This window comes from Limulus polyphemus, unplaced genomic scaffold, assembly GCF_000517525.1.
Source record: "Limulus polyphemus unplaced genomic scaffold, Limulus_polyphemus-2.1.2 Scaffold4286, whole genome shotgun sequence".
Lineage (NCBI taxonomy): Eukaryota > Metazoa > Arthropoda > Merostomata > Xiphosura > Limulidae > Limulus > Limulus polyphemus.
The window spans coordinates 31,646-56,781 of NW_013669896.1; the positions used below are offsets into that span (position 1 = coordinate 31,646).

Consider the following 25,136-nt stretch of genomic DNA (forward strand, 5'->3'; position numbering starts at 1 on the left):
AAGAGCTATTTCAGTTTAAAGATGTTTTTAACATTAAATAAACAAATAATGGTGACATTAAATATAAAAAAAACATTATAAAACTTTAATATTTCAACAGAAAATGATGTGTAATCACAGAATGGAAATTTAATGATAATAAAACAGACTTAAATACTTTTGGAACAACTTTTTGCTTGGTCATTTAACTTAAGTTGATACACTTTATCTATTTACATTATTTATAATACACTTCATCTTTTTATCTGTATTCTTATGTGAAATCAAGTTTAAAAAGGATTATACAATCATTTTATTTCTGGATGTCTGTATTAATAAGTTAGATTGACCCAAGAGTGGAAGCCATTAGCCTGGAAATACTGTATATAGGGTAATTATATTTCATTATATCAATCTTTGTTGTTATTTAAAAAAAAAAGACCCCAAACTTGAGTGCTTTCGAATAGTTAACTATTCTTTTTCAGGAAAATAAGAATAGCCAACTATTCAAAATTGCTCGAGTTTGGGGCCTTTTTTGGGAAGTTATAATTTTCCTATACTGAATGTATTTCCGATAGGTACCTACCTCCATTCACATAAATAGCTGTTCTCGTTCAATGCTGCCCTCTATATGAAAAAAAAAATGTTGTGCATGCAACAAGCTTTGACACTCCCATCCATCTGGAATTGACTATTCCAATGCATTTCACATACAAATCATCATGCAACAACTCTCCACCAATAAAAGTGTGACATACTCTCTTGATGCATGTGACTCCTCCTATTCAATTCTACTGAACTATCACTTCAAGTTTTCAGTGGGGAGAAAGGATGAGAGGAGGTAAGCACCTATCGGAAATACATTTTCAGTATAAGAAAATTATAACCTCTGATACGGTACATTACCTCCACTCACATAAATAACTAGGATCCCACATTGAACAGGTGGAGGGACCGGTGTGAGAGAAAGAAAGAAGCATCCCTAAAAAGCATTACAAAGGACTCTTCCAAAGCGATCTTTGGAGTCGAAGATCGTACGTGGGAGACCACACCACTTCTGTAGCAGATATACTCTTCTCCAAGCGTGGAAAAAGGTATCACAGATATGGGTGGAAACAGGGAATAGCACATCCAATACGGAGAGAATTATGGTTGGATAGTGATCTGAACCACACTAAACATGAATTTCAATCCCATAATACATAAATGTGGGTGACAGTAAAAGGATGTGTAGAGTGGCTAGGGTGCAACAGACCATACACAGCAAGTCAATTACATCCAAAACCCAGGCCACTGGGAACAAACATCCACATCATAAAAGGGGGTTGGATGAAGATCATACCACTGACAAGTCAACTACAATCCAAAACTCAGGCCACCAGGACCCGACATCCATGTGGAGGTAGGAATGCTGTCTTCACCTCAAGTTCATGAGACCAGAGTACCTCCAACGGATGACAGGTTTAGTATGTAGGGAAAATGTAAGGTGCAGAATTATTGGAGTGAAGACACCAGGAAGTAATGACAGGAAGAAGGATATAAGGAATAAAAAGCCAATCAAATCACAGTCCAAACCCAATGGGTCAGGAAGGAAGGGGAAAAAAAAGTAACAGACAAAGCAGTGGAGTAAGGGAAGGAAATTGTGGGAAATTGATTCAATGGAAAAAAAAACCTTTAAAATAATGAAGCAACCCAAAGCATTTACTGTACCGACAAGGTCGTCTGGAACCAAACAAAAATAAATGTGGAAGAGATGGCAAGAAACAGAAAAGTCGAAAGGAAGGCGAGTAATACTGAGAGCAGGCAGAGTGAACACCAGTCCCCAGGGGACCACACAAACAGAATTAAGGGTATAAATTATAAATTAAATTAAACTAATGGTAAGAAATTTGGTAGTGAAAGAAACATATGTAATACATGTTATGGGTTGATGAACAACAAAATATTTAATCGAATTAATGAGTAATCCAGAAGTGTAACCACAGGTAAATCAAAATTAACAGATATTTGTGAAGCCTAAGGCAACAAGATATTTAACTTAGTGATTAATCTGCAAGTAGAACTACAGGTAAACCAAAAATAACAGTCATGTGTTATGTCTAACTGAACAGTGCAGGATAAGGATATCACTAAGCTCTAAAATAAAAATCTTAACCAAAAATAAGGATAATAATAAACAAAAATTAAATAAACTGTAATCTATAAAATTAAAATAAATGTATATTAACAATAACCTATGTATGAAATGTGATGTATGGAAGAAAAACAATATAGTTAAATGAATGATTGATATATCAGTAAGATGAATTACAGGTAATCCTAAAATAAAAGACCCCCTAGTATCAGTGGTATAGGAGAAAGAATACAACTAAGGCTAATTTCTAACCTGTGCTGGACTATGAGTATCAACCAATCTAACGAAACTTGTGTTACAGAACTCAGAGATCTACAGATAGTAATATCAAAATTAAAATTATTCAAAAACCATAATAACATAATGGCTTATCTTTCCAAAGTCAGTAGACTGAATGTCAAAATGTGTCAGTCCAAAAAGTCTTGATGAAGGTCAGTTCATTAGATAATCTCCTGACGAAGTAAAGCCAAAAATCTACCTGCAGAGTACCACGACCTGACGCCTGTGTAAATGTGCTAATAGAACATATAAACTCCGAAGTGGTAATGTACAATTCATAATGCAAAATGAATAATCAAACACAACTGTGTTGGCGGAAACAAATACAAAGTTTTTGTAATGAAATAATAAGTTTGGGTAGAAATATAAAATAATTCCGCGTTAGAATAGCTCAACAAGTTACAAATATCATTATTGTATAATAATAATATAATATTGTACTGGTGAGAGAAATTAATACAAAGATATGGAAAATTACAATAAAAATTAGAGAGAGCACAAACTAAACATTACAACATGAGTACAGCCAAACAAGAAGTGATAGTTTGGTAGAATTGAATAGAGGGAGTCACATGTCAAGAGAATATGTCGCACTCTTATTAGTGGAGGGTTGTCGCATGATGATTTGAATGCGACATGCATTGGAATAGTCAATTCCAGATGGGTGGAAGCATCAAGGCATATAGAGGGCAGCACTGAACAAGAATAGCTATTTATATGAGTGGAGGAAATGTACTGTATCGGAATTCAATGCCCTGTTTGTGTGTGATCCTGTGTGCTAACTATTTTATTAGATTTATGTTTTTTTTAGATATGTTTAGGATAGCAAGCAGTTTTAAATGCTGGATGAGATTTGAAAAAAAAGAAAGTTCATTTCAGCTCGTTTATTTTTAGAGATCATTATTTCTTGGAGTGATACTGAAACAAAACTTTTATTTAAGAATTAGTGTTATTGTAGCATTCACTGATAATTGTTGGTGTGTTTTGCTTACCTATCAGAGCTAGAGCTGTAGTGTCTTTTTTTTAATGTGCTCCATCAGAGAAGAAGTGCTGTTACAGTACTTTTGCTTCATTTTACACATGGTGTATTTTAGGAACCCCTTGTCAGAAGGGTAAGAAAAATAGTTTCAAACAAAAGACAATTTAGATCTCTTGGCATGGTCAATGCTGCTGCAGTATTAACTTATAATTATTATGTTTTTTTTGTAACAGCTTTAATCATTGAAAAGATTAAGCAACAATAGTGTTGTAAAATTTTTGATTTCTGTACACAACATTTCAACTGTTAATCAAATATCTTAATAATCATTAATTAAAATTTTCAAATCTAATACTCAATTAGTTGGTACAGCCCTGATTGAATATGTAACCAAAGTTTCTATTACACATCTTTTCCTAAGAAAAAAATAAGAAGAAGAAATAGACAATTAATACTTACCACAACTGGATACTTTAGAATAGAACCTGTACTCAGAGATCTTGTAATGTTCTGATAACTATGACTCTATAAATGTAATAAAAGTTCAATTTTCATTCAATGAACAAATACATTATCAACATTAAAATCTCATATAGAATTGACGGAAACAATCAAACCTTTCACAAACTTTAATTTATTACTAGCATGTAATAAATAAAATGTAGGTATGTGTCATTAGGTACAGCCTTTATGAGCAAAACTATTGTAGAAATAAATGAAATGTAGAAGTGTTTTTGTTTTCCTCAACTCTACAGTTATGGAGTATCACCAAATACCAACAGTTCCGAGTATTAATTATTTAAAATATATTTGCAAGTAAAATTTAACACAAGTAATATATTTCGTTAAATACTTGATAACTTAATTTTATAGCCTATCCAGTTATATTTTATTCATACATCTAGCTAAAGATGACAAAATTTACAAGGTACAGCTTGCAATTTTGTGAAAATTATTCACACTTTATTCTTACCCACGCACTACAAGAATTCTTGTGTTCAGTATCAATTACAATTAGCTGTATCATAATAACCGCAATAACTTACAGGTAGAACCAAGATATGTTATGTTATTACAAGTTTTGCAGTTGAACAAAGTACTTAGTACTAGAATATCTCTAGCAAATAACATGAGAATCACCTAAAAGTTTTTAAATCATTTATAATCAACTAACCCCTTTATAATTATTGATATTTATTAAATGTACAAAATGCCACTTACATAACACAAAAATTAAAGAACACAAATATAACTGCATAATTAAGGATTTATAACTCTGCCCATTTACTTGATTTTAGCACCTTATTCCTTATGTTTTTACCCTGAATTTTCTCACATGCACATACATACATGCAAGGTCTTTCTAAAGTAATCACAGAATCAACAGGAACGATTTGTTTGGGTTTCTACTTATCACAACATAAAGGTTCATTTCATAGTAACACTATAATTGTGGTTTACCATTTCTACTAGTAATAACTAAAATTATATCAAAAGGAACCAAATACTGTGCATCTTTCATGTATATTGACATTACATAAAGAACTAAAAATAATAATAATATGTGATCTCAAGAATTTTCCATAAAGACTGTCCAACATATACGCACTATAAAGAGAATGACCACATCACATACAATCCACATTTCACAAAGTTTACCACACTGGCAAAGACTCTGGAACACCCAAAAATATACCACAAATAACTGAGTACCAAGACAAATAGTTAAAAATGCCACAGAAGAAACCAAGACTAAGACTGCCACACTCTATGGGCTTTCCCTTTCTGACAATGTTTTCTGAAAGGAGCTCATCTTTACAATTTCTCAACACTGGTCCCTCCACTGTGTTTAATGTGAGATTCTAGCTCTTTGTAGTGCAGACATGTAATGTTTCTGAAGTTAGCATTTTCTTTACATGAAAGTTAACATTTTCCTAAATTGAAAATATATTTCCAAGAATATTTACCTCCATGGACACTTATAGTTGTTACTCAACTGCCAGTGTTTCAGTTTTGCCCATCTCAGCATTGGTCTAATTTTTTTCTCGCTTGCTCCAGTCTTTTACACCTCACTCAATTGCCCTTGGCGATATACTCTCCACCTATGTCAATGCACCCTCTATCCTCATACTGTATATAAGCACCTCATTCACATAATCTTATCACTTTCCTGACTTACACCAATCCGGTCACTAACACCAGCTCTTAGTGGGAAGGAAGGGTGGGAGAATGTCAGCAGAGGTAAGTATTATTGGAAATGCATTTTAAATTTAGGAAAATGTTAACTTCCAAAACATAATTACCTTCGCTGACAATTATAGCTAGAATCCCACACTGAGAAGGTGAATGGAGCTGGTGAGGGCATTATCTATACAGAAAACATCTGCATATATCAGGGGTGTACCAAGATAAGAGTGGTACCCAAGTAGGGGAACTGTACTACATCCACAACAGGCATGCTCTTCACCCTGAACTTAGATCCTGTATCAAGGATAGAATAGTACACGAGTAATCATCACTATAGGCCAGCCCCAACAAGATAGCCGAGGTTTCACAACTTGGGGTTGGAATTAGGGGGTCTTGGTCCCTAAAATCCATGTTGGTAGCTAGGGTAATTGGACCGCAATGTTATATATAGATATACTTTTTACTGGATCCCAATCTGTAGCCATAGAGTGATGCATTCTGAACCACCCAAATCACGATGAGAAAGTAAGAAACACTGAAGCAGACAAACGTTTTCCTCCACTTGAAGAAGTCAGAAAGGCAATACCCCAGGCTCAGACTGATGGGATTTTGTGTGGCTTACTCAACCAAAGGAAAAGAACTCATCCAGTCTGAGTGGGCAAGGAGCCTTTCACTTGCCCCCAGAATTATGGAGAGGATATGGAACACTGTGCCCAGGATGGGTCCACTCTGAAATCGGAATTACGGGTAGATAGTGGACCTCTTTCCATGAACAATATACTAAACCAATATTTATCAAAAAGAAGTAAGGGACATGCACACCCCAACTGGATAGCTTAGCTTCATATCTGAACCGGCATTATGAGTAGGCTCCCGCATAGGCTGGTGCTCCTACTGACATCTGAGAAAAACATCCAGTGACCTGGGTAGAAGGCTCCCACAAACTTTGCCCTCTTCTCAAAGATTGGAGAAAATCACTCGAACACTCTGGAGGAAAAACATCTGTCCACAACCCCAGTGACTGGAAACTGGGTGTGGTAAGTACTCCCTAGCTGGACTAGCAGAATCTGGGGGGTAATGTACATTGGGGAGTTCTGAGAAACAGTGCTCTGGATGCCCACAAACATCAAGAGATGAAAAAAAGAAACCTTACGTAACTCATAGAGAGCAAAAGCAGGTAGACAAACTCCCTCCAACAAGATAATCTCTACCCAATAAATCCCAACAACATACAAGCCAGAAAACCAAAGAAAGTATAGAAGCCAACAAATATACCAAGTTAGTAGTCAGCAAAAGACCTAACTCGTCCACAAATTGATGTGGAAAACACTGATAAACTTCCAACAAAATTTGGAAAGAATATAAATATCTCAGGACAGTAGTGAAAGAATCTGAAAAATTGTGATCTGTTCAAAGTGATCACAGGGTCCAGTCTGGAACCTCACATATAAAAAAGAGGATCAAGTCTTTGGGAATCTAAATATACATCCTCCTGGCGGTGGTAAGCCTAAGTAAGCTGTTCAGACAAACGTGGGAGAGAAGGCAGAGCTATTCCATCACGTAATTAAGCAGCAAATCTCCCACCATGAACAGCATTATCAGGTGAAGGAGGAAAACTAAGTATTCACTCTCAGACCTTTCAGCCATCAAGGAAGGAGTAGATTCAAAGGAAACTGGAGAAAGCCCCAAAACTTGATAAACCCAACTGACTAACTGAAAAAAAATGGAGCAGGAGGTAGATGATCCAAATTGGCCTTTCAAGAAGCCCAACTAGTAAACGAATGCACCAAAAAAAGAAAGTCCAAATTCTCTCCAGACTGTCCTGGATCATCAACAAACATAGACTCAGAACCCCCTGGAGAGACGCCCCCAGACCGAATATACGTCTCCATCTCACAATAAATCAGATCATGGGGAGCTTCAACTGAGAGTGATCCCCCTCTACCTTTGAGAGATGTTAAATAACAGAGGTGGAATACAAGAGGGCTAATTAACCTGTGAATTCAAGCCTAAAAATGGGGTGTAAATTTTTTTAAATAATAATTATTAAATATAATTTATATTGAAAGCCACTAGTTTATGCAAAAATTGCAACCAAGTACGTCAATTATCACAGTAGTTGTGTAGAGAAACTTGTGTCTAAATGCTAAAAAGTGATAAAGATTATCTGAATGAGGTGCTTATATGCAGTACCAGGATAGGGGGTGCATTGACGTAGGTGGAGAGTATATCACCAAGGGCAATTGAGTGAGGTATAAAAGATTGAAGCATGCAAGAAAAAAAATGAGATCAAGCTCAGATGAGTGAAGATTGAAACCCTGGTGAAGTAGCAGCAGAGGTAAGTATGTTTTGGAAATGTACTTCAGATAAATACTCAACTCATTGCACCACTTTTCACCTTTCCTGCCTACTTCTGGCGCATTTAGTTTGTCTCATCAAGAATGATCCTGTGTTTAAATGTTAGTCCTCATGTTGATTATTGCACATGGAGAATGTGTCATCCTCCTAATGGTGGAAGGCTGTAGTCTAATGATGATTACATCAGAAGCTGGTTCAATACATGTTGATATGTGTATGGATGGGATAATGTTCAAGACTTGTAGTAAGCATTGGAAGTTAGACGACAGTATGTGTGAGGTAATAGTTCTTTATGGTGTAGAGGTATCATTTCTGAATCTCCTGTTCCATACTGAATAAATCTCATGTTACTTACTTAAATCATTAACAACAGACTTATACAGAGTAACTAATACTAACCACATGACTGGTCATTTCCAATGAAACAAGAAAGAGGTCACTACTTCAAGATGTTACCTGAATAAGTAGAGCTGAATGATTAGAGGAATTTAATAATTAATTAATTATCAGGCTCAGTAATTGATAACATTCAACTGGGCCCTTTTAACTAGTAGAGTACTTGTGAGGTCAGTTCTTTACTCTTTGCTTTTTCATATTTATATTTACATAAATGATATCAATAATGGCACAATATTTGAAGTTTGCAGATGACATTAAGTTCCTGGAAATTTCTTGCTGTAATGAAAAGTATCAGCTATCAAAGAATAACTTGAATCAACAGCTAAATTATACAAATATTTGGCAAAGTTATAATTTTCCTATTCTAAAAATGTATTTCTGATAGGTACTTCTTCCACTCATGAGATTAGCTATTCTTGTCCAGTGCTGCCCTCTATATATAATATTTTCTTTATGCATGCCATAAGCCTTGTGCTCCCCTATTGGAATTGAATGATTCCAACATGTCTCTCATGTAAATCATCATGTGTCACTTCTCTACCAATAGGAGAGTGACATACATGACACATGTGACTACATCTGTATGCCTCTACTGAACTATCACTTCGAGGTTTGGCAGAAGATATAAGCACCAGAGGAAAGTGGGGAGAAAGGGTGGGAAGTATGAAAGGAGGGAAGTACCTATCGGAAATACATTTTCAGTATAGGAAAATAATAACTTCCAATACAGTACCTCACTCTTCTCACAACATTAGCTAGAATCCCACATTGATTAGGTGGCGGGGACCAGTGCGAGGGAATGACAGAAGTACTTCATGAAAGCATCTGAAGGAAACCCCTGGAAATGAGAAAGTCAGATCTGAAGATCTGATGAGCGGAACTGCACCACTTTTGAACCAGGTATATTCTTTGCCTATCTGTGAAATATGTTGTAGATAAGAACAGAAAAAAGAGAGGAGCACATCCAAGTGGGAGAGAACTGTGGCAGGATAGTGATCCTAACCATGTAAATATATATATGTAACTCAGTCCCACAAAGTATAAAAGTGGGCAAAACAATAGATGTGACCTAGGTAAGGAGTGGCTAGGGCGGGACATACCATACTTGGTAAGTCAGCTACATCCAAATCCAATGCTGCTAGGAACTGACATCCATGCAGAAGTAGTAGGAATAGGATCATACCATCTTCACCTCAAGTTTAACAGACCATGGGAAATCTAGAACCACTCTGACTCCTGAGCATGACACATGTGTTGGCTTTGATCTATTGTTCTGGGGAAACAACACACTGTATCAAAAGGATGTCTATATAATATAAATCAATTCCCCCAACAGTGAAAACTGATGGGAACATCCAAAAAGCAATAACATCCTCTGAATAAGATACAATAAGGGATAGCAAAAAGAACAGAACTGAACCAACACAGGAGGAGTATAAATGAAGGAAGAATATAGACAACCATAAACATGTATGATGGCTTATGTTGATTGGTTCTATTCTAAATCCAAAACCCAGCCACGGGGTACCAATATCCACATGGGGGTAGGATGAGGGCTCCCAATAGAAGGGGTGAACTGCAATTTGATGTCTTACTCCTTTGCTTTACATATGATTTATAACAGAGGATATCATCTCATCTACACCAGCAGTACACCACTGCCCTACTCTGCACAGAATGGTGATAGCCATCTTTGTGTGGAACCCATCCAGGACGGTACCACCACGGTTGACTATCCCAGCTGCTTGGAAATTGAAAGTTGTAAGGACTCCCATACTCCACTAGAAGAAAGGGGGTGAGAACAAGGTGGAGAGTTTGGAGGAACATCATCACCTCAGACAGTGCAATGGGTGACCAAGAAACCCTATTTTGAAAAAACAGACTATACTGATTTATTCAATACAAGGCATGGCAAAGATTGGCAGATATCCCCTTCTGCTTTACCCATGCAGCCCATGGGTGGTACTGTCTGGAACATGCAAGTTTATGAAGCAGTTGCATTGCAAGGTTATTCACCTACAAGCAAAGTTGCAAAGCTGTGAAAGATAAAGCACATGGCTGTATAGTGCAGATTTCTAGTTGAAGAATACCTGGTCAGGCACCACTCGCCACAAAGTGGGATCCATATAATGAGTAAATGAAGCAGGGGCCCCTGAAAGGAATAGTACGAATATAAACTTATCCAGTCAACGTCGTACTGAAGCCTGAAGAACAGCCACAGGTGGAAGATGAAAACCCAACAAAGAAGAAACTGCGATATGATGTAAGTAATGGGAGATAAAGATATTAGGTGTAGTCCACATGTCCAACTGTAGAACTTCCTCCAATAGCTAATGAAGACAAGATGCGAGGGAAAAGGTGAGGTCGATTCTGATGAGAAGACACCTGGAATAAATTCTGGGAGAAAGAAGACAAGAAGGAATAAGTCACTCAAATCAAAAGTCGAACCCAATTGGTGAGGGTAGAAGGGGAAAGATACCAAAGAGAGGAAGACTGCCAAGGGATAAAGTGTCAGGAGTGAGTACCATGGAAGGAAGTCATGCGGGCAACATCACAACAAAGAGTATAGACTGGATAGAAGTCTATCCAAATCAGGAGAAGGGTAGAGATGAGAAATAGAAGGAAGAGAAATAGGTGAAAAGGAAGAGTTATCCTCCCTAGCCACTGAAATCTTTGGGTGGAAGGAACGATCCATATAAAGGAGAAGATAGGTAGGATGATAAAACATATGTGAAATGTTAATGGCAAACAAATCAGACCTTTGATGTTGATAGGCTAAGAAGAGAAGGAAATACATTTTAATGGAAAGGTGAAATATGGTACACAAGGAAAGTGGTTCAAATGGAGATAAAGTGAGGGAATGTAGGACCACATTAATATACCAGTCTGGAAGAGTAGACTGTCTCTGGGGACAAGGAATCCAGAAGGAATGCATTGACAAAGGAAGAGGTACTGGAGGATAAATTTGCAGTTGTTGTAATCATGGACCCCACAAGTGAGCTAGCCAATAAGGAGCAATCAGAAGGACTTGGCACGGAGTGGTATGGATGAGATAGATCACCCAATGAAGTAATCAGATAGGAAGAAAAACAAAAGAATTTGTGGGGCCAATCCTAGCTGAAGGCATCAACAGCCAGAGCCAGAGAATGAGGTATCAGGGACCAAACGAGGGGTAACTTGTGACGGAGGTATGTGGCAAACACATTGACGTGGGGAAAACCCCACCACCTGCAAAGCCATCAGAAAATGAGGGAATCTAAAGACCAGATCTCTTCACCAAGTGCCCCCTTGGTGATTGATATGTGCTACCACCATAGAACTGTCAAAATGAATTATCCTCAGACATTGTCTGGAGAGAGGAAGGAAGTCATCCAAAGCCCAACAGACTGCAAAAAGCTTGAGGACTTTGATATGCAAAGACCTTTTGTCTACAGACCAATGACCCAAAGCCTCCTGATGATTGACCCATGCACACCAGCCCTTAAGGAATGCATCTGTGAAAAGATGTATATCTGAACAACGAGGAGAAAGTGGGATGCTTGTCAATGTATGGGTCTTATCCAACCAACAATGCAGATCATCCATCAAGGTTGGAGGAAGAGTAACAGGAGCTGACAAGAGATCCAGTGCAAGGTTCCATTAATCATGAAGAGCCTTTTGAAGGGATTGCATATGTGCAAGACTGAGGGGGACCAGTGATGTCATTAAAGATCATATCCCCAAAAACGATAGAATCTCGTGAGAAGAAAGTGAGGGAGCTGAAAGGGCATGGAAAATTAACAGTTCCATGGAATGAAGTTGTTGAGGAGAAGATGGGCCGACTAAGATGAGTGTCGAAAAAGACACCCAAGTGGACAAGATATTGGGTAGCTCAGAGGAAGGGCTTATCTAATTTGATTAACCACCCCACCAGAGCAGCCACTAGAAGGAGCTGAGTAGTATGGCTGGCTGACTCCAGTTCGGGATGAGGAAGAAGAAGCTAGTCGTCCATATAATGGCAGAATCACAACCCCAGAGCATGCAGATGGTGAGCAAAAGCTCTAACCATACAACAGAAAACACAAGAGGCAGAAGCAAACCCGAAGGGTAGGGTGCAAAATTGATAAACCACCCCGTGATGGATGAACCAAAGATATAGGGATGTGGAGATAAGCATTGGTGATGTCCATTTCGGTCATCCATTAGTCCAGAGAAAACACCCACCATAGAGTGAGAAATGACTCCTTGGTAAGTTGGGGCAATTGAGGCAGGACAAATTGATGACAGGCCTCCAGTCCCCAGTTTTCTTGGGAAGAACAAAGAATCTGGAATAAAAACTTGGTGAATGATGTAGAACAGGTTTGATGGCCTGCTAAGATAGTAGTTCCTGAACAACCAGTTACAAGAGTCTGGCTGGTCATAGGATCCTGAGGCAGAAAGAAGGAAATGGGTATAGCAGACACGGGAGGTGGGTAAAAATGGGATCACAAATCCTTCCTATAAAACTTGAAGAACCCAATGATCCTTGACAAAAGGATGCCAGTGATGAAGAAAATTGGCAAGCTGAGCTCCCACCATACCATACCCACCGGGCAGTCAACAATACTGTTGGCGACGTGATGTGTGTCATTCAAGAAAATGATGAGACGAGGCACCCTGAGAGGAAGGGACAGGTAACAGTTGGTAAGGAGAGGGATGGGAAATGGTTACAGGTGCCACATTGGGCCCTGACCAACACAAACAGGCAACAAGGTTGGAAAGGGTAGACTGTTGTTGTACTGATGCAAGTCGTGATTCCAAAGACTCGGGGATCGTGTCAAAGACGTATCACCACAGAAATGGGGCCATACATAAATCCCAAAGGTAAGATGATGGTAAACAGACGTGAGTTAAGGTCACATCATGACCTAGAAGGTACAACAGAGAAACCACGTATGTAAAGTCAGAGTCGAAGGTGACAAACAAGCCAACATGGAGGAAAGGAGAGGATATCACCAGAAAACCCCTCAGAATTTTGGTGTAGAGCCTCAGAGAGGAGATGGATGGTAGAGAGTTACCATAAAAGAGTTGTGAGGGTAAGATGAAGGCGGGAAAATTGGGCATGGGTCAGACTTACAGGAGATTCAGGGGCCTCACCCCAAACAGGCAAAATGGAACCTAACAATTGCTGGTCCAGAAAAGGACAGTCTGCACGATGATATGCAAGAGCAAACTGATCCGAAGCCAGTGGGAGGTAAGGCATAATCCTGTCACTTAATTGTAAGGCATGTACCCAAATATCCAGGGGGGGGGGAAAACCAAATAGGGATGGGAATATTGGTCATGTAGTAAGGAAGGATGTAGTTAACAGGAAATAGTGGAAAAGGATAAAACGACATATAACTGAAAAAACGAAATCCAAAAAGACTATATTAAGCCTAAATTATTCCTCAGGCAGAGCATGGGAAGGCACAGCAAAATCAGGAGGTGGAAATAGCCGTTTCAAGTCCTCGTCGCCTGAACAGGCTCAGTCAACCAATAATCAAAAGTATAAATAACCATGCGACTGTAATAAACCGGGATTACAATGAGGTTAAGAAACAGTTATAGAAATTACAAGTGAAAATAAATGAAGACCACTTCAAAAGTACGCTAAAGACGAACGTGAAACTTTAAACAAACAAAAAGGAACACGTCCGAGTCTGAGCACTGCTAAACGAGATGTGATAGTTCGGTAGAGGCATATAGAGGGCGTAACATACATCATGTATGTCATACTCCTATTGGTGGAGAAGTGACACATGATGATTTACATGAGACATGTTGGAATCATTCGATTTCAATAGGGGAAGCAGAAGGCTTGTGATATGTGTAAAGAAAAGAATTGTATATAGAGGGCAACACCAGGCAAGAATAGCTAATCTTGTGAGTGGGGGGGGGGAAGTACTGTATCAGAATTACCTTTGATTACATAAATATATTTTCGTAGATAAAGACACCAAAACTGCACACAGTATTCAAGTGATGCATCACTAGTGATTTGTATATGGAAAGAATTACCTCTTTTGAATTATTTGGAGAGTTCATAGATCTCATTTTCTATTGAGAAAAGAAGAGGTAACGTTATTGAAGTTTATAATATTGTTAGAAGCACTAATAGGATAGACCTATATCAGGGTTTTCTTTATCTTTAAGATTAGGTAGGTGACAATAGTACAGTAGGCAGGTAACACTTTTAGTGTGAGGTTGAGCTCAGGCCGAGAGAAGAAGCATTCTTCCACAGAAGATTGTGAAAATCAAGACTATTCTTGCATTTTTTGAAGCAAAGATATGAATAGAAATGATAGCATGAAAAGGTAATACGTTTGAATTTACATTATATACTTGTATGTTTTAGCTTTATTTGAACAAGGAGTGTAACACTTCAGGTCCTTTTTTTTTAATATTTTATATAAATACCAAGACTTTGCTACCTCTGTCTTTCTGACAATGCCTCTGAAGTAGGAGAAACTAGTCAGTAAACCTGAAATATTTTGTGTGTGTGTTTTGGTTTATTGACTTATCACTCAATAACAGTATAATTATATTTCATATGTGGATAAGAAGAGAAAGGGCAGTAAGTACATACTGCTGACTATAGAATGTACGTTATAGTTTCCTCATTCTTTGCTCACTTGAAAGAGTTAGAAATGGCTTCAAAGTTATTTCAAAACAACTTTTTTTAGACAAAAGAAGACTTAAGAAGGTTGCAGTTAATGTGATCCTGATGACTGACTTTCTCGAAGATGAAAAATGCTGGTAGAGAGACCATACACAATAAAGTCAAAGAAACTGGGTACATAGCCAGTAATTAGTCAAAGTAGACAGGTGATTTACCTGGCATCTAATGAAAACCTTACTTTTTAAAAAAAAAAAAAAAAAAAAGAATCAATGTTTTGTCAAAACATGTCGTATGTTCCCCAACATTAACAACTTTATAATGCTTACAAATTGTTGTTTGTCAATTTAATACACAAATAAATCAATTTCTTTCTTGAACAAAAGATAAAATATAGTGAAAGGTTTTATATTCAATTTTTTGCATTGCATTACGAACAAAAATCAGTATGCATCTTTTTGATTAGAAGCTTTTACTTATTTTAGAATATTCCTTATTCCTATAAAGAATGTCATTCAGTAGTTATAACTGACCATTTTATCTGATATAAGGCTGAAATACTCTATTACCCAGACAAAGTCAAACAATTTGTCATTGTTTGTGCTGTAATTAAAGAAATGAATATGTACAGGAATAAAAATACACTAGTCTTGCATGCTGTAAGGGTTGTTTTTGCTTCAGAGGGCTCAAATGGATGACCTCTTGTCCAACACTAGATAATGATAATAACATAAGGATTCCAATTATACAAAATAACAAATATGTATTGAATTATCAATAAAATTGATGTATTGATTATCACTTTTGTGCTATACCAAGTACAGCCACTCTATACGAAAACACAGCTTCAAGTCTTTATTTTGTTTCATTTCCCAATCTCTTGGGGGTTATGGTTCACAACTGCCCCCAATAACCTGTACAGTCTTCTTACAGATCTTTTCCTTTTACTAATGAAATTGGTGTAATCTGATTGAGGATCATAAAATTTTTAGTCTGCCCAATTATTCGTTCCACACATATCCTGGACCTGAATAATTTTCTGCTTTCTTCAACTTCTTTTTGAGATAGTTGCGACTTTAGTAAGAATGGGAAAAACTAATTTAAAACCTTTCACGGCAAAGTTTCCAGCCACATTAAGTCCACAATCTGCCAAAACAATTCCCTTGCCACAAATTTATCCACTATACCAAACTCAAGAGTAATTTTACTGTCACTGGCTTGCTCTCCCCAACAATCTGATAAAAATGTGATGCAGCCAGATGAGCTTATCCAAAGTAGCATCTTGACAGTGTTCTGTCTTCTGTAATTTGCAAATGTATGAGCTCTTACTTTCAGAGATGATGACTATTCAGTAAATATTTCAATATAATCTATAATGCACCTTACTTTCCTGAACTGGTTATTCTGAAACACCTTAGAAAATTCTGTGTCTTATTCACATAAGGACCATTTAATCACTTCACTGAGATTACTTTCAGGGAATTTAGACAAATATAAAACACTTTATTAACTAAAAATGCATTAATTTCAAACACGTATGTCAAATCTTCTATCCCTGGGTTTTGTTTTAGTTTAATGAAACTTAGTAGCATTTTATCCTTCAAATTTAATTTGTTATTTTCTTACATTCTTACACATATAGGCATAGACTGTAAGAGTAATTTAGCAGTTCTATGTACTACACACACATACCACAAGGGGGGGGGGGGGGTCATCTAAACCCCCTATTTTTGTGATGTAAAAGCTTATGATACTTAATGTTTTCTACATAGTCTACATTCTTCTGATTAAGCATTAGCATTCTTTGGCTTGAAATAGTCGCATGCACTTTGCACAATATGTATTGGCTTTTCATCTCATAAATTATAACCCCCTTTTCTAACGTTCTGTGTATAGGCATGATGTAATGTTTAGTTTTAGTGTCATCATTCTCTATGAATTGTCTGAATTGTAATTTATCCTTCTCTGACACTTTTTTCACTCTCCGTTTAAAGTTTATTTCTAAATTATCTACACTTGCTTGCATTTATGTGCTTGTATCTTTAAAGTATTATAATCATAACTTAATTCCTGGATGAGCATACTTTGTTTATTTACATTTTCCTTCTGAATGCCACAGAAATTAATTGTGGCATCTAAGTACAAACACTAATTCTGTTTGTATGTTAAAGCCTCTCATTTCTGGAGTTGCTAGACAACCAAGACTTGGAGCTAATACTGCTGCTGATTTCTTTGGATTTTCTTTGTGGTCTTTCATTCTATCTTGCTAATCCAATTTTTTTCTAGAACCGTGGAATATTTGTGGTGGTTGGTATGTGATGAAAGAGTGATGGAATATAGTAAATACCAAAAGGATCCTTAGTTGGTCATCCTGAGAATGTTTATTGAGAAACAAATACATTAAAAACATGTTACACCAATAATATAGAGACATTTACACATGCACAGATTAGAGTAAAATGTACTAGAGTACTTCATACTTCAGAATCCTGATCCTCAATGTACTCTTTCAGGATAATGACAGTATTTGTACTAAAATTTCTACCTAAAAGGGACTATGTACTCTTAGAGTATATTTTAAAGTACAGTAGAATATGTTTGGAACAAATTTGATTTCATTTTTCTTTTTGCCATGCTGTTTCTCACTATATTAGAATTAAAAACTGAATGGCTGTAGTAGTACTTCAAAAGTGCCAGTATTCTTTCTTTGAGAATTTTAAAATACTTCCATTCATACTCTTACTTCAAACAGTAGAAGTATATTCCCCTTGTTATATACTGTGATCCAGTACTTTCTATTCTAAAGTATTCAACCTAATATTTGCATGTAAGAAGTGCAATTATAAACATCTATTACATACTTAATGTTAAGGGCTGTAATAAATGTTTCTACTTTTCCACCGCACATCCATAAATAAATTACCCTTTACCACAGTGAGTTAAATCATGTTCTGCATTTTGACAAGTGAATAAGACTGTAGACACTGGAAAAACACCCCTGTCTATTATCATAGATGACTTCAATTATGTTTGTTTACATACCTTTGACAAAATGAGTATTGCATTACAGTGCATATTCTGGCATGTTCTTTCAGCAAAATCCCATTGGGTCTAGAACTTATTTGTCGTAGAGAAGGAAGATGAAATTTCACAATCTATATTTTGTATCTTTGTGAATCTGATGAAAGGAACTAGAGCATTTTAAAGTTTAACTCTCTTTTCAGTCTTGTACTAGTAATAGTGCACCTCATCTCAATACAGGTGGATGGCATTGTGTAAGAAATCAATGCAACTTCTTGACAAGGTATCTGATTCAATAATTATTTGTAACAGTCTGTAAACTGTAATACTGATATATACACATTCAGTGGGTCAGTGAATTTCAACAATGGAAGTTGTAATTTTACTGTCCTATGTGGAGTATGCTTCCACATACTATGGGACCATGAGATTGAATCACCTTAACAACCAAGAGCATCATAAAAAGGCATATTTTCAGTGTTTCAGTATGATATTGATCATGGCTTTCTATTCTAATTTTTCAAGACACCAGCTGGGGATTTTGGGCACAGTTTTAAAAATCTTATCCACAAGTTATTGGATTTTACTCATACAAATCTAAGTCTTACCACTTAACTTACATGGATACCTCATAAACACTAATATTATAATAATATTATAATATTACACTGATACATTTTTATGCCCTGAATTTAAAACAGTTATTGGCTTTTATTATTAAGATTTTTGGAGCCAAAGAGTATTTAAAATATTTAAACAGTATTCTATTTGACACAGTCAATAATTTTGTACATTGTACAAATTTTTATCAAAAAAACACCAAAAATAAAGCACTGTAAAACAGAATCGAACCATCAGCTTGCACAACAAAAAAGCTGCTTCCATCACCAGACCAACATACTTTACCATGCACGTACACATGGCAGTTTGTCCAAACTCCCTATTTTTGTGATGTAAAACAATTAAGCTGATATAGCTATAGTGCAGCTGTTTATGGTACTTATTTATTTTCTACATAGTCTACATTAGCATTTTTTGGCTTAAATAGTTGCATGGAATTGCTTCTGTTGACACTTTGTAGTTGGAAGTCCAAAGCCATATTGCTACTGTCAGGTTCTGTAGGCCAGATTCTTTGCAGTAACTGTCTGTGACTTGTTGGTGATACATTTCAACAATAAACAAACAGCAACACAGTCCATTTGTTTTAAAATAATACATTAAAACAAGTCCAACATATATACAAATGTTTGTAACACTGTTGGTTATCACAGTTGTATCTAGAGTTTTAAATGATTGTCTCTTTTTCATCAAAGTCCACACAGTCCAATTACTTTAGAACACAATTAAGATTAATTATTCTTCTCTGTTCTGCTATTACAATACAGACTGTGATAATTTCACTTAAAAAAATCACATCTATACACTCTTTATCACTAAAATCACAATCCTGCAGTCTAAATAATTATATTTCGATGCACATTTATATCCTGACAGAACTCTAGAACATTCCATATACTGTATATTCTGATGGAATAATACTCAATTGAAAATAGTAAAATTCTAAAAGGTCTAGTAACATCATGCAACAATATAACAATTGTATGTGCATGATAGTCAATGACTGAAATGGCTAATATACTATTGTTCTACAGAGGTGTTTAAATTAGTAATATAAGTTAACAATTAATAACCACTCTACATGTAGATGGTATAGTACTTTACTATAATAAAACATACATATTTATGCTAATTTAAGCCTAACTCCCCATGCAGTGTTACCAAAAAATAATTTGTTGACTTTTCATTGGATGTTTGTGGATTTTATAGGAACAACAAAGCAATTTTTTAAGCTATATTTCATGCAAAATTGCTTCCAGATTTAATATATTAAAAACCTTTTTTTTAAATTTTCTGAGGATCATGCACCGAGAACCCTGTAGCATTGGCGTGATTTGCATGCTGATTCTGTGATTGTATTTCGCACAATATGAATTGGTTGTTGATCTCGCAGATTAGAACCCCCTTTCAAACATTCTGCGTACAGACCTGCTTATTCAGTACTAATACTAATACTGTAATAGTATTACTCCCAAAGTTCCAGGCCGGTAGACTACAGTATACTCTTATTATCTACGCCAGACACCTAAACAGTGTCACATATGACAATAAAACGGCATTAACTTTGACTGATAAAATTTAATTATAAACGCATTTAAAGTTATTAAATAATTAACCTCTACATACCTTAATCTTAAGCCAATGTTTTGGAGTAACGCAATTAAACAAACTTCGCAAACCTCTAATACCAGCCATCCTATTCGACGGTCCTGCTGCCTTTCGTACAAGTTAAAAAAATTCAATGCTTTTCGTCCCGTTCATTATATTTTTTCAAGTAAAATAAATATACATGGGAAATAGAGAAAGTGAAGCCGGTAGTCATCGGCGAATAAGTAAGAAAACTGAAATCTAAATCATCTCAATTGAAAACTTTCATTAGAAATATTTATTTTAAAAAATCAGACTTCAAAAGTATGCGGAATTTTCTTTTTATCAGTTTGATTATTCTGAGAAATATAACTGGCGAAGTTTTAATTTCTAATTCATAATGAATGGTCACTTATTTCTAGGTTTGGGGACCAGTATAGCATTTATTTTCCAGTATGTCATTAAATACTTACTAAAATTCAATATTCGATACCGGTGGTGGGCAGAGAACAGACAGCTAATCGTGTAGTTTTGCGCTTAACAACAAAGAAAACAAACAAATATTTTAACAGAACTTATAGTTGTTTTGATCATATATATATATATATAAGTAAGATATATTTTACAAATACAATTTATTCCGTGCTTAAATAAATCACAACTTTTTCATTTGGCTATTGATTTAGAAAATTTAGCAAAGCACAAACCAAATTAAGAATTATAACTGGTACTCGAGTCTTTTAATTACACCGCTACTTTACGCAGTTTGATCACTTATGAATATTTTTACTTTATATTAGAAATATAGATTAAATTGTGTTTTATATAACTTATGTAGAATGTTGAAGAAAGATGGATATTGAAATAGGCTGTTATCAAAGACAATGATGGTAACTTTGCCAAGAAACTAAATAGAAATGAGCATTGGTTTTCAAAGTTTCCTTTTATAAAGGAACAAAATTGCAATAATACAATACAATACTGATAGATAATACAAAAAATCCTGAAACAAAATGATTCAATGAACTAATTCAAAAGGAATTCCATGAAACAAAAATATCAATGAAACCCTAAAAATTTAATGTGTAAATAATATAACGCTTATGATAAAACCCTTTCACATCGAATAATTGCAATAGGTTAAAAAAGCAAGAAATGGGCTCTTAAATCAGTTCAGTTTAAAATAAGTCAATACAGTTTAGAGTTTACTTTACCCAAAAAATTGACAAAAAATACTATTATATAATGTAATACAAAATATTGTTGTAACCCTTTCTGTTGTTGGGTGGGCTCTTTTGGATTATTCAGTAAAAAGAATAATGTAAAGTCCGGTACATTTAATGATAACAAAAGCAATTTATTTCTCTAACTTAAAATTATATCAATAAATTATAATATTCCATAGAAGTTCTAAGTTCACGGTAGACGCTAACACAATAATTCATTTACTTGCTAATTTTCTCTTAGGTACACCTTACAGTACTTCTCGTCAAAACACAATATTTATAAAACTGAATTGAGTGACAAACTGACTAAAAGTAGTAGACAAACAGAATTACAGGTAACCTAACTCAATAATAAATTATATATTGTACTAGTCTCACAAATCAATCAAGAATCAACTAGAGCCTACCTAACTTTTTTTATATACTGTTACGACAGCGGAAGTCATTTGACGTTGGGAGCATACACTTTGGAGTTTCTCGAAGAATCATGAATTTGCCCCATAACTCTAGTCTGATCGAGACGCCCTCTTTTTAGTATATAAGCCTGGCGAGAAAAACCAGTGTGATTGAAGAGATAGATGATTGAGTCAAGCAAACAGTAGGCACCGTAAGTAAAGTGTGTGAATCACTGTGATTTATAGCGGGTGTTATAAAGGTTGTTAAATTTAAAGTGACTGTGGAAATTCTGTGTATTACAAAAAGTTATATCGAGAAAGAATAAACTAGTTTTAATTAAGAAAGGACTTGTATCGCTGAAGTTCCTCGGAAATAATTTATACCGGAAATTAACAAACGAGCAGATGTCTAACAATACCTTATATCAGTAGTGGAATTTGCCTTAAGCTATAAAAACTATAGCTTCAGGCCTCACCCTAAGGAGTGGGCCTCCAAAAATAATTTTTTCTACACAAAATATTATCTCGCGTAAAGAAAGGAGACTGAAGGCCTACATATACATATACATTGTAAACTTGCTGCTGTGAGATTAATAAATCAGCTGATGCGAATGTGACTACTACAGTTGAACCCGATTATAGGCCTGCAGCTGAGGATATTACTAAAACTGCAATTGATTGCGTCAAGTTCAATGATGTTAGTCTGTGGGATTATATGAGCAGGATGTATCATACTGGATTTAAAAAGGTCCCTCAGAATGTCAAAATTGGGAAAGGCCTATTGTCGAATCAAAGAGATCGTTCAAACGAGAATAAAGACCCAAAACCATTTTGGACACATCTAAAAATATTTGCAAATAATTGTAACGCTCAAAACATATCTGACACTTAACTATCAAAATAAACTAGGATGTACCAACTCACAAAAAGCAGAAGCTTTCTAAAAACAACTAAAGAAAGCATTTAAAACATATAATGAACCAGATATAAACACCCACCATTTCATTACAGTAAATCACTACATCGAGCAAAACAAATACTTTTATACTCCAACATTCCAGGTTGAGATTATCAGCCTTCAAGATCAACAACAAACAAATAATAACCTTTTGGCAAATGGAATTACAAACACAATCACTAAATCAAAAGTATACTTATTTCCATCTAAAATTAGGAAAAACAAAGCACCAGGGGAAGATAACATGCAAGCCATTCTCTTAAAAAAAGAGACACTCAGAAATTGTTTGGTTATCAGGTTATATCCCAGTCTTTTGGAAGCAAGCAAATGTTCTTATGATTCTAAAGGATGGAAAACCAGCGAATAAACCGAAGAATGGCAAACTAATCAGTTTAACAAGTTGTATAAGCAAAAGTTTAGAAAGAATAATTAGTAACAGACTTTCAACATTTTTAGAGATAACGTCAAAAATAACCTGAAGTGCAAAACGGTTTCAGAAAATTTCGGCAAACTACAGATCATTTAGCTAGATTAACTGAAACCATAATAGATAGCTTTAACCATGATAAATGCACTGTTTTCTTGATATAGAGAAAACATTCGACATTGTATAGCATAACGGACTTTGGTACAGAATGAAATAATTGGAATTATCGACAGGTGTTATTTGCTGGTTGTCCAACTTTCTAGATAATAGAAAATGTACAGTGAATGTGGAGAGCACCTACTCAGAGTATTTCACTCCTGAGGCGGGTGTTCCCCAGGGATGGTAGTTAGCTCTATCCTTTTCGTCATGTATGTAAGTGATATGCCGTTAATAGAATGAAATTTTTGCCTAAAATCTCAATTCGCCGATGATGTGGCAATTTGGAAAAGCCCACAACTCCCTCGGTAGCAGCCATCAATTTACAGTCGGTTCTATATCAAATAGTAGAATATTGTCCAAAGAACAGAATTAAAATAACTGCACAAAAAAGAGAGAGAAAAATATGTAGACAGAAACCAGATTTATACCCAAATGAAACTTTTCTAAATACCACCACATCAGTTAAATTTCTTGGTTTGACTTATAATTCGAAACTAATATGGAAAATCATATAAACCAAATTACAATTATAGTATGGCAACGAGCAAACTACGTAAGGAGGCTATCGTGTAAAAATAACGGTACATCACCCAAAAATATAATACCCATTTGTAAACAGTATATACGCCCGGGTATAGAATGTGCAATTCCAGCTTGGACAAATATAGCCCCAGCAAATCTAATAAAATTACAAAGAATACAAAATTCAGCAATTACTAAAGCTTTTAGAGTTCCCAGATCAACAAATTATCATTTCATGCACAGGTATGCAAATATACAACCAATCCAGGACAGACTCCTAGATTGCTCGTTCAAGTATTTTGATAAAAAATCTATATAAGAATGATTTATTAACTTCTATAGATCGCTATGTCATACGTGATGATGATAGTACTATCTCTCACCACTCAATATGTATAATAAGAAATACCACTTACACTAGACAGTATTTTATCACTTTAATTAAGTTATCATAAATATATTTAAAATGATTCTTATATGAAAAATACACTTTTGATAAAGTAATCGAGTGAAAAAGTGATTATTTGTACTGTTTGCGAGTTTTTAAAACGACCAGGTGAAGAGAAATGACAAACTAGCACTGAATGCCATAGCATAATGTTCATGGACATAGCCCTGAAAAGAGGGAAGGTACAATTAGTGTACATTTTATATACACTAATTCCATAAATATTGAATATAGAAACTGACAGTTTTAAATCAAAACAGTTAAGAAGGGAAGAAAAGGTCTGAAAGAACCTGACCCTCCAAGGTCGCGCACAAGGACACGACCAAATCTCGATCAAAATACTAAGATGAGGACATTTAATTGCGGTCCATGTTTCAAAAAATGTGATAACTACTAAATAAAATTACTAGAATTAAATTTTAATTTTAAATTATATCATTTTGATCAAAACAAAGTAATATACTGAAATTAGACACAAACTCCATTTCTAATGTTAATATACATATATCATAAAATAAACTTAGGTGTGAAAAAAAGGTGTGGCCAAAATAGGATTGTGCATGCGACTTAAAGAAAAGAAAAGAAATTAAAATTGGCGGCCAAATTGGTAGCTACACTTATAGCATTGATAAGAAGTTTACAGCAAATATTCATTCATTGGTTAGCCAGGCCGCATTTTTTGTTTAACTTTGATCATGATGGTGGGTAAAATAGAATACGCGGCCTAGCTAACTAATGAATGAATATTTGCTGTAAACTTCTTATCAATGCTATAAGTGTAGCTACTAGTTTGTCCGCCAATTTTGATTTCATTACTTTTATTCACACGTTCAATCCTTTTTTG

At 35.4% G+C, this 25,136-nt stretch overlaps 1 protein-coding gene across 1 annotated transcript in view; it reads right to left on the reverse strand.

Annotated features, from left to right (window-relative positions):
- LOC106470910 (isocitrate dehydrogenase [NAD] subunit beta, mitochondrial-like) overlaps window positions 1–20,414 on the reverse strand; it is a gene marked incomplete at its 3' end in the record, with an annotated part of 45,938 nt that extends 25,524 nt beyond the window's left edge. Inside the window, exons 1-2 of the mRNA XM_013931487.2 lie at window positions 20,197–20,414; window positions 3,831–3,896 (exon numbers count right to left, since the gene is read on the reverse strand). Of these exons, the coding sequence (XP_013786941.1) occupies window positions 3,831–3,896; window positions 20,197–20,265 (135 nt within the window). The remainder of the gene's footprint in view (window positions 1–3,830; window positions 3,897–20,196) is intronic.
- Window positions 20,415–25,136: the final 4,722 nt, after the last annotated feature.